We start from the raw sequence: 11,726 nt of genomic DNA on the forward strand, positions 1-11,726 counted from the left end.
CATGCTTTGACTGTGAGTTTCTGTTTTAGTGTATCAATGTATTCTGTAATGTGTGTGTTTTGATTTTCTTGAAAATGTTTATTATTATTATTATTACTATTATTTTTATGAAACTGTTCTAATGTTATAGTTTAATTAGTAAAATTATTACTAAACTGATTTTATAACTTGATTCATGTAGGTACAGAAAATATTGGGATTCAAGCTTAGAAATACAGTATATACCATATGTATATTCATTTTGAAACATTTTTTCAGTCTGCTATAAAATTATTCTTTGCATAATTTCTGTAATACTTTTTTCTTTCTAAACTTTATGCATTAATATGTAAAATAATTATACTGCATAATTAATCAAAGATACATTTATAGTAAAAAATCTTTTATAAATCATGAATATATATTCAGTGTACCCCACATAACTATAATACAGCTCTTTCACTAAATACAGTTCTGTCAGAACAAGTATATGAATAAAGATATTTCAATTAATCAAGTGTTTCTCATATGAAAAATTAAAATTATTTTCATAATAAAAATAATAGGCTTCCATCTTATTTAAAATTATATAACTTATTTGAAATGGTAGGAAATAAATATCGATTAATATTTTTGAAATGCTCTGCTTGCTCTTCTGATTAATTTGAAATTAGTTTCTTTTCAGTTAAAATTGGAAAAAAATTACATATTAGAGTGTTATATATTCCATTTAACATTCATCCCAGTTTGAATTGATAAGAACCTAATTTCAAATTAAATCTACAGAACAAAATGCTTTAAAAACTTTAATCAATACTTATTTCTTGATCCTTTCAAGTAAATTAGATGAAGAGTTGATGGAGCAAAGTAACTGTAGTTTTTTATGCACTAACAGAAATTTTAACAAATAAGCTAAGCTATTATAGAGTAGCTCTTTAAAGAATTTGATTACTTTTACAATATAGCATAAAATTTCTCTTCAAATACAATTATGATATTTAGTCTATTTATTATACATTTTGATTATCTACAAAGAAACAAAATGTAAGCTATAGAGTCAAAAGGTTTCTATAACAATGAAAAAAAATATTATCAAAATAGACTTCTGTAATTTGAAGAAAAATCATAATTTCTGTGTTGATCCCTTAAAAGTAAATTTTACAAGTACTGTAAAATTGAATGTTTGAAAGTAAAAACTACTAAAACACTCAGGATGAATCTACATAGGGACTAATACAGCTTAAGTCCTGTGTCCCCAAAAATTGAATTATCATAAATCTTTAATACTTTTTCATTAACAATGAGCACTTATTGTATATTAATAATATAATAATAATGATAATTTATAGTATTATTTGTTTTATTGTAATCAATGTAACATAATTGGTCAGTAATTAATCAATGTAAATATTTCTTTATTTCTTATGTTTTTTATATAAGATATAAAATTTGTCACTCAACACCATTTTATAAATAAATATATTTCAACTCTGATTTTTGATGTTATTAAATATGAATTTTAAACCCAAATTTAAAGATTCTTAATCTAAAAACATGGGACCCCATTGCCCTAGGTCTCAAAAAACCTAGATCTGCCCTGAAAACACTTAATTTCCAAAAGATTAAAATAAAGGATTATCATATATTCTTTAATTTTTTTAAAATTAGTCACTTAACCAATCTTTCAAATTTGCAAAAAATCTGAAAATTTTGAGTTGAAATATATAAAGAAATTTATTTTAAATCAGTCATCAATTGAAAAGTATTAATTAAACAATTACACAAAAAGTTACTAAAATTTATGATTTTCAATTAAATTTTTCAAAATTAATCCAACATTCATTAATGTACAAATGTTCAAAATCAATACATTCCTCTCACCCAAAGGCTAAATGACATCTGAAGAAATTACAGTAAATAGACCATTAGAAGAAAGTAGTCGGCTGTGAGGAAGGAAGTTACCATTATAGAAAGAAGTTATAATGAAAGAGAAATTTGCTAGAAAATTTTTACAATCATTTGGTTTAATTTCTTTTTGCATTAATGATATAAAAAAAGAGCTGAAATATATCATGCAAAGCTGCAATTTGTCTGATAATGATAATTTATTAAATTAAAAGAATTTAATTACATTATATGAAATAGATAATTATTTCATTTTGCATATAACAATGTATTTCAAATATAAAATTCATTTTGAAATTGTACAAGTAATTTTTATTTCTTAGAACAATTTTTATTTACCTAAGAATATACATATTATTATTACAAAAATTAGAAATAAATTATTAATTAATAAATTATTAATTTTGAAAACATATTCCTCCAAAGAAGACAGAAGAGTAAGAGAAATTAATATAATTAATTTAATTGAATTTTTGATATTTTAAAAAAAAAACAATTAAAATTTAATTTTAATTAACATTAATTATTTGAATAAAATAACATATAGAAATCTTACAAATTGATTTTATCCATTGCATCAATATCTTAAAAATTGATTTCTTTGTATTCATTATATTAATATATTATTAGTCATTTCATAATAATAATATTTTAATGAAAATTTTAGGAAAAAATAAAATAGTTGATAAATATTATAAAATTAAAATATAGCTTAAAAGTGCTTGGGAATTAATATTTGTTTTTCATTCCAATAACGCAGCTTCTCTTGTATTATTTGAAGTTTGAATTTTATGAACAATAAACTTAAATTATAATTTCATTTTAATTTGAAAATATCTCAAAACAATAACTTTAGTAGTAATTTACTTAATTTTTAAACATAAATACTAAATAAATAAATAATTTATAAGTTCCATTTAAAAAATAAAAAGTAAAATATAAACAAGTGCACAAGTTCATTCAGAGCATATTTTATGTATTTATTATATGATTATGATGTTATCGATTAATTTAATAAAATTATAAAAACTTTTAATTTCAATTTATCTTTAATTAAATAGGAATAAATCAATAGAAAAGGGCATTAAAGGGCTTTTTTAATTCCTAATTAAATTTAAATCACATTTGAAAGTGATACAATCAAGTATATATGTTACCGCTAAAGCTCGAAATCCGTTAATGTTCAGATTACCTAGCTAATCTGCAGATTAACTACGGTGATCTGTTAAAGTTGCTAAAATTGTTCTATTTCTCAAATTACCTAGGTAATGTGCAGAGTATCTAGGTAATCTGCACATTACCTACTAGGCACTCAGTAAAGTGAAAATAAGATTTTTGCTGGAACAACAGCAACGTTTCTGTACGCTTAAATTAACATAATGTTATTTATTTAATTTTCAATATCTAAAGAATCAAGTTAATACAATCAAACAATTAACAAATTAGTTGATTGAATCAATCATCAATCAATTAAAAAAAGTCTAAAATTACCTAGGTAATTTGAGATATAGAACAATTTTAGCAACTTTAACGGATCACCCTAGTTAATCTGCAGATTAGCTAGGTAATCTGAACATTAACGGATTTCGAGCTTTAGCGGTAACATATATAAAAGTTATAAATTAACTTTTTAATTTTATTACTTACTTCTAATGTTTTCTTTGTTCTTAGAGTTGGTCCTGGATATTCATTTGAATATATATCTGTTAAAAACAATGTATTGAGGAAAGTGGATTTTCCTAAACCTGATTCACCTATTAAGTTAAATAAATTTGAAATTTTAATATTTATTCTATTAAATAATGATACTAAAGATGATATTAAAAAAAGAAATGATCACTAACCTACAACCATTATTGTAAATTCAAATCCTTGTCGAGTTGCTCTACGATAAATTTGATTAGGTAGATTAGCAAAACCAACATAATCTAAATCTTTGCCACCAGTTTTTTCAGGTTCTTTTTGAGCAAATATAGAAGATTGCATTTTATTGCTGGTTTTATTACCTTGGAAATCAGGTACTTTTTCTCTATGAAAGTCTGATTTTGTTGGTATCTATAATTAAATTAATACATTATAAAACAGATATTGTTCAACATAAGACCTATTTCTTTTATTGCATTAAAGAAAAATAAAAATTAATACATACTATATAATCATTTCTCATTCACAGTTACATAATAATTTTATTGAAAATTATTGATATTATCATAACATGGACAATCAGCTTAAATGTACAGTAGAAGTTCATTAATCTGAAACTGACAGAACTAGAGTGATGCCATATTAGAGAGATGTGTTGATATTTTCTTAAAATTCAATTAAGTTATATTTGGTCTAAATATTGCATTGCTGTACATTTTGTACCAGATGTTTAATTGTAAACTACGCAACTTATAAGTTTAGAAGCTTAAACAGTGCTATCTGTAGCTCTAGTATGTCAAACAGGAGAGTTGCATTGACATTAATGCAATGAAAAAAGATTCTCATATGAACAGTATTCTTTGGTCCCCACAGCATTTTAGAAACAAAGTTTGTAACCAAAGCAGACCATATTTTTTTGTTTGTGTTCTATTATTTGAATCCAAATGTTCTGTTCTCTATGAATGACATTGCCTGAAGAGAAGAGTTATATATACTGCTGAAAGTATTTGTGAAATAAATCTTTTTCTGTAGCATCAATAGACAGTTGTGTGGCTTGGCCTTTTGTGATATTTATCTGTTTTATAATTATGAAAAGACAGAAAAGTGTTAGTAAAAGTTCATTACATTAAATAAAAAATTCAGTATGCAAAGATTCATCTCAAAGTTGTACAGAAATACTAAGTCTGAAAACACTATACAATGGAACCTCGGTATACGACCTTAATCCGTTCCCAATGTTTGGATTTATACCGAACAGGACGTATACCAAACCAACCTTTCCCATAAGAAGTAATGTAAAAATGATTAATCCATTCTCAATTAAAAAAAAGTGGCTGGCTTTAAACACCTCACTTTCCTGGCTAGTTCCTGCTTGATTTTTCATGAGATCAGCATGTATCTATTTAGCTTTCTTGCAAATAATTGCTTTTGATACGCTGTCGCCAGCACACTGTTTTTCAGTTAACCAAAGTAAAAGCAATTTCTCAACACGATCTAATGTCTTTGATCTATGTTTAGAACTCGAATTAACCCCTTTCGCAACGTTAGCAAATTTAATAATGTCTTTATTTTTCACGATTGTCGGTATCGTCGTTCTCGGAATACGGTATGCAACAGTTAAATCTCGAACACACGTGCCACCTTCATATTTCTCAACAATATCTTTTTTTCAGTTTCATTGTGATTTTAGTCATTTTTTTTTTTTATTTTTCTGTTGCCTTTTTGCAATTCATGATTAATAAAAATAATAACATTTTACTTACAAATTAAAATAAAAAGAAAGTTAACAAAGTTATAAACTGTGGCACAGCGAACGTCTAGTCTGGTATAATACACCGATAGTGTTACTTGTTCATAGATGGCGCGTATAATTGAATTAAGTCATATACCGAACAAAAGTCGTATACCGAGGAAAATTTGTTTCGTCCAAACAGGACGTATTCCGAATTGGATGTATTCTAAAGCAGACGTATACCGAGGTACCACTGTATAAGTAACTGTATTAAAGTATTAAGAACATTACATCTTATTTTATGGGGCTTACTATTTTGATTTATACTATAGATTTTTGATTTTGATACAGGACCACCTTTTGACTGAGCATGACCGTCACCAGTAGCCAACACATTGATTCGTCTCCATGAACAGTACAACAATGGCCACAAAGGTGCAATCCACAGCTAGCAGAAGGCATTTTCTCAGATGCTGTCAGTACGTGCTTGGCCAAAATGGCATGCAATCAACAAGGACATTGTTGGATGACATGTGGAAAGCATGCACGATGACAGAAAACTACAACTCGGTAGAAGGATGGAAAATGGCCTTATGTCAACAAAAGAAGGAGACCAGTTCTGGAAGGAAAGTGACTGTGAGAAAGCTAGCCAACATTGGCTGGGTGAAATTCATCTGGATAATTGACATATCATTTTCTCAGAAATAGAGGTGGCCATGGGACTAACTGCAGCACAAAGACAAGTGTATGGATGTGTGCTGCAATCTCCTGCAACACCATAAGCAGAATCTGGCAGAGTGAGTTTATGTCAGGGTCATGACTGATGATGAAATGTAGCTCCATTGCTAAGAACTGAAAACAAAGACATAATTGGTGCAGTGGAAACACAATGACAGCCATGCTGACGAAATTCTGGAAGATATCCTCAGCTGGCAAGTATATGGACACAGTGTTTTGGGACACGGAAGCAGAGGTGGATCAAGACTATAATCCTGGAGGGGCAATACCATTTTAAAATAAAAGTCAAGGAAAATCTATATATTAAATGAAAGAGGTATTCAGTTTTCCAACTTAGTTTGAATAAATGGCTGGAGCTAGAAGTATCAGTTCAGGTATCAAATTAAAGCATAAAGGAACAAGTAAATTATTCTAAACAAAAGAGAAAAATTATCACATGACCAATAGCTAAACAGAATAACTAATACTCTCAAACTTCAACAAAAGCATAAAGGAATTGCTAACAAAGAGTGAACTAAGTGTGAATTAGTTTGTTATTTAGAGATGACTATGACCTACAAAATAATTTTATTTCAAATAAAAAGCACAAATTTAAGTGTTTTTTAATATAATAAAACAGCAAATATAATTAAAAGCATAATAATTGAAAAATAACTGTACAAATAATAGCAGCAAGACGATCATGATTCTTTCCACATGCCATTCTTTCATCTAAAACAGGGCTTCTTAAACTATGGGTTGCGACCCCATTTGGAGTTGCTTAGCGAAATCTTGGGGTCGCAAGATTTTAATGCAAAATATTGAAAATAATTTGTGAGAGTTTGAAAATGGCACGCTTTGTGTCATAGGTTTCATGAGTTGTGCTTTGTGTCACATTCTGGTGCAGTGAGACAATGGTTCAGCAACACTGATTGTNTGGATTGGTGATGATGTTTGTTAGATGTTTAGCTAGTTCCTGGTGCAGTGATGTAAACTTTTTGTACCAGAAATTGTGAATGTTGTCTGCACCAGGGGTTGCGAAAAAAATCACAATCATAAATGGGGTCGTGAATAAAAAAGTTTAAGAAGCCCTGATCTAAAACAAATTTGAACTCTTCCACTACTATGAAAAAGAATGAACCATTCCCCATCGTTAAAGCCTAGCCTAGCCTATAGAGTAAAACCAATTTTGTATCTATACATCAATTGAGAGAGAGTTTCAGTTTTCTGTCTTAATTTGTGCAAATGACTAGAGCTAAAACTATTGTTCAGGTATAAAATTAAAGCTCTTAAGCTCTAAATCAATGATTTTCAACTGATGTGATAAAAGACGATCATAGGTTGCCGCAAAAATTTTTTGAAGGTTATTAAATAAATTATTTTTGAAAGAAGCCCAAAAGAACAATAACTGTACATGTCAAAATTAAAACCTCTTTAAATTGATTATTTATTACAATGTAAAACTTGTATAAACATATACATAATGTAGTAAAAAATATATATTCATAAGCAAAATTAAATGTGCATAACACAGAGTATTTCATTTAAAATGAAATTTACTTTAAATCAAAATGTATCTATAATTGTCCATATTTAGTTAAAATTATTTTAACTTAGAAATAGTAGGACATTGGGCAGGTTTCTATAGGAAATTATCATGCCATTTTTAAATTCAAATCAAGTCTTAATGTTAATTGCTTTTCTTATGTAAATGAAAATTATTAATTTAAATAACTATTATTATAACCTGCTGCTATTTTAAGGAATAACAATACTGTTTTATTTAATTTACAAAAAATATAAAAAGAATTAGGTTAAGTGTCAAGTAATATGGTGATAGAATGTTTACAAACATAACTTTAAATCATGTGATTTTTTCTGTGGAAATTTGTGCCATGGAAATTTAATTATAGGTTCAAGTATGCCATAAGATATTGAAAAATATTGTTGTAAATGATGCCAATGAAGAAAAATTTGAGAAAGGTGCAATGATTCAGATGTAGTGGAGTAGCAAAGATACAATGTTAAGTTTATGAGAAGGCAAGTAGCAAACATATCAGGCAGATGCATGCCATTTAGTTTTTCTTAACCATTTGAATAACCTGCTGCTCATCACTATTATGAGTTCCTTCTTTGTTTGCTAATTACGTGCTAATTAAAAAACATTATTTTTTTATTTGTTATTTTTTTTTAATAAATTAGTTTTGTCAATATTGACCACAGTGCTATCCATCAACTTTCAGCACCAATCTATTTTTATTTTACTATTACTTCATGATGAGACCAAAATGTGATTCTAACCATCCAATTCATTACTTAATGCCAACTGATGGCTTTCTCAACAAATGCAGCAACTAAAAGAAGAATAGACTTGAACTGTTGGTAGGTTAAGAGTTTTATAACATCCAATGAGATTGCTATGAGGTGGACCAATACTATCCTCACTGTTAATTTGAAACCCTGCTAGTTGAAATTGGTTACCTTGACCTGGATGCAAAATTGGAAGTTGGACCTTGGGACCTGGATGAAAAATTGAAAGAAGCATTGAGAGTGAGGACCAGTGGAAGGAGCCTCGTGGTACCAGAGAACAGATAGATATGAATCACCTGCAAATGGCCTAGAACAGTGTTTCTCAACCTGTAACGAACCGTCGCCCCCTTCAATAAAACCGTTAGGTAGTATCACCCCCTTCACTACAAAATTCCAATGCCGAGGGACAAGGCTAACGCCAAATTCGTACTGCATTGAATGGACTAGTAACCAGTATAATGTTATTTGTTTAATTATTGTACGATATAACGAATAAAATATCTAATTATTCTTAATATAATGTTTTACTATATCGCCCAGAAAATTGCTTTTCCCCCCAAAATATAAATTGTTACCAATCGCCCCCTCAACATGGAAAAACGCCCACATGGGGGCGATATCGCCCCCGTTGAGAAACACTGGCCTAGAATATACTGATGATTTTTGTGTAGAATGCCAAGATTTATTAATAAATGTACTGTATTTTACACTGTACAGTATTTTAATTGAATATTGACCATTGACTTTGACTAGTTCCTGCTAGTTAAATTAAATGCAGAGGCACATTGGTGAGACTTTATAGTGAATCTATCCTCCAGCAATTTGCAAATTTTTTTGTTTTTAGATCAGTTTTGTTTGCATATCATGCTCATTAAACATTTAAATCCAGAAATCTATAAATCTCCAAAATCAATGATGTTAAAGTAGCAAAAGTTAATATTTGTTACTATAATTTGTAATTAATATACAGTAGTTAATTCATATTAACTATATTTACAATATAATATAATACAATATTTATAATTACAAATTACAGTAACAAATGAAGAATAATAAAAAAAAATGTACCATACAAATATGATAAAGAATCAAGAAATATTTATGCATTTAATAAATTTGTAAAAAATAAATTTATATGGCCATCACACAACATATTGCTAGAGGGTGTAACTGTTATTTAATTTTGATCATTTTTGGTACACACTACACATATTGTTAGAAAGTGTTTACTTGTCAAATTTGAATGTGATTAGTCAAGTTTGAAGGGTTGCATATATTAAAAAAATCAGAAAAAGCTCCAAGTAGAGTGTCAATTTCTATTGTCTGATTCTATGTCTTGTTTTCAAGTTGTATCTCATATCATTTTCTGGGAAAACTCTTAGATCTATATCACCAACAGACAATTATACTAAATGTTCTCTGTGATTTGTCTAAGATCTAATCCACAAATTTTCTGAAATTGCTTCATTAAACAATACAATATAAGCACTAGTTGCACTAGGTTTTATGAAGTAAGAAAATTAAACTTGTAAGCATAATTTAATCTCTTATTAAATGTTTCAATAAACCATAAAATATTTTGCATCTTTCTTAATAATTTTAAATCAAAAGTAAAGTGCTTTAATAAAAAATTACAAAATGTAAAAAATTTTAAAGGAAGTTTATGCAATTTTAATGAAAGTAATAAATAATTAATTTATTATTTAATTAAGTAGCTGTAATAAATTTAATATACATTAAATTAGAGAGATTAAGATCATTAAAGAAATACTTTTCTCTGCAAAACTTTTGCAAAATCAATTGAATTTATTTATACTAATAAAATGTAGAAAGAACACAAAATCCCAAATGAGATCAAATTTCAAAATGTACAGTAATCAATGTTTATTTCAAGAGTACATTTTGTAACAAGAGATGAAAGACTATTCAGTAGGGTAAGAACAGCCAATAAAACTGTGTTGTAAAATACAATTCATATAGAGAGAAAATCTCATGTTAATAGAAACGGAAAAAAGTTTGATAGAAGGCAAAGTTCTTGAGCATTCATCCAAAAGAAACAAGAATAATAATAAAAAAAACACTTAAGAAAATTAAGGTGTGAACAGAACAACAAAGGAAGAGGTTCATCTTATCTGCTTCTCCAACATCTCTAATGTTAGGTTATTTGTTTAAATTACACTGATAATATCGTATTAACTTAAAAGACACCAATATTTTTCATCCACCAATAACTATAGTTTATTTGCTAAGATTAGCAATAATAATAAACAACATACACAATTCTGATAAAAATAAATAAAACTGAATAAGAAAAGAAGTTGAAGGCTAAGTTTAAAGCAAATTTAAATCACAACAATCACATAAAAATTTTTGATTATATAAAATAGTTACAGATGCAAATTTTATTTTTCCCGTTTTTACTCCTGAAAAGAAAAAAATCCCTCACTGATCTGAACAGCATTTTATTTATTGCAGGTTGGCAAAATGATTTGAAATTTACCTTATATCAAATAAAAATAAGATTTATTAAACAAACTCCTGTTTAAACAATACATTAATTGATATATTTAGCAGACAAAAATTAAACAAGGTAACTTTCTTAGTTAATTAATAAACACTAACTACGAAAAAATTATTGAAACAATGGCTACTTCTAAATGACAAATATCTAAGTAAGCAAACCAATGATATATGTAATGATATATTTACGATGTAATGATACTGATATATTTCGTTTCATATGAAACGAAATATATCAGTATCATTACATATATCATTGGCTTGCTTAATTATGTGTTAAGTTACACAAAATTTCCGGTCCGTATGTCAAAATACGGACCGGAAATTATGTCCGTTAAATCGAGGTTTTATTGTATTTGTAGTTGATAAGTCAAAATTGATTACGTAATACGATTCCGAATTTACAACAACGATTTGTGAATTAACAAACTTATGCCAAAGTTCTGAAATAAAAATATCCTTCTTTCTTGTTGAAGTTTCATACACTGATGCTAAGTTTACACCAAGGAAACTGATATACTGTAAGTCGTTTAAGCTAGTGTGACACTAATTAAAATATCAACGGAATTGGTTCGACCAAATTAATTTTAAAATGTCATAATTAAATAACATGTGATTAAATAGAAGTTTAAGTTTTCTATTTGTATAAAATCTCGACAGAACGCGATAGATTGCAGTTATTTCTCCTTCATTTTGAAGTTTTCAAGATATTTCCGGAGTATTTTGAATTAAAATTTCACTGTAATCTGCATATCTTTATATAATATTTATATACGTATTTGATTTCTCAATTTAAGTCGCAGAACCCTTTTCACCTTAGTAAAAAACGTTGAAACCCTGAGAATTTTTAATGATAATAAATAAAATAGCAAATAGAAACACCAAAAACAATTTATTGAAAATGCAAAAAAAAAAAAAA

General features: G+C 27.6%; 1 protein-coding gene and 1 long non-coding RNA gene across 3 annotated transcripts in view; one reads left to right on the top strand and one right to left on the bottom strand.

Moving 5' to 3' along the window:
• LOC111621612 overlaps positions 1-6,054 on the top strand; it is a 52,086-nt gene extending 46,032 nt beyond the window's left edge. The window contains exon 3 of the long non-coding RNA XR_002756103.1: positions 5,612-6,054. This is a non-coding gene — a long non-coding RNA (uncharacterized LOC111621612). The remainder of the gene's footprint in view (positions 1-5,611) is intronic.
• The window catches only part of LOC111621611 (septin-7-like), a 51,091-nt gene that overhangs the window by 31,957 nt on the left and 7,408 nt on the right, over positions 1-11,726 (bottom strand). For both annotated transcript variants that reach the window (XM_023363803.1, XM_023363804.1), the window contains exons 2-3: positions 3,729-3,939; positions 3,532-3,638 (exon numbers count right to left, since the gene is read on the bottom strand). In XM_023363803.1, coding sequence (XP_023219571.1) covers positions 3,532-3,638; positions 3,729-3,870 — 249 coding nt within the window. In that variant the 5' untranslated portion in view covers positions 3,871-3,939. The remainder of the gene's footprint in view (positions 1-3,531; positions 3,639-3,728; positions 3,940-11,726) is intronic.

This window comes from Centruroides sculpturatus, unplaced genomic scaffold (assembly GCF_000671375.1).
Source record: "Centruroides sculpturatus isolate CEXI.00-Female unplaced genomic scaffold, Cexi_2.0 scaffold175, whole genome shotgun sequence".
NCBI lineage: Eukaryota > Metazoa > Arthropoda > Arachnida > Scorpiones > Buthidae > Centruroides > Centruroides sculpturatus.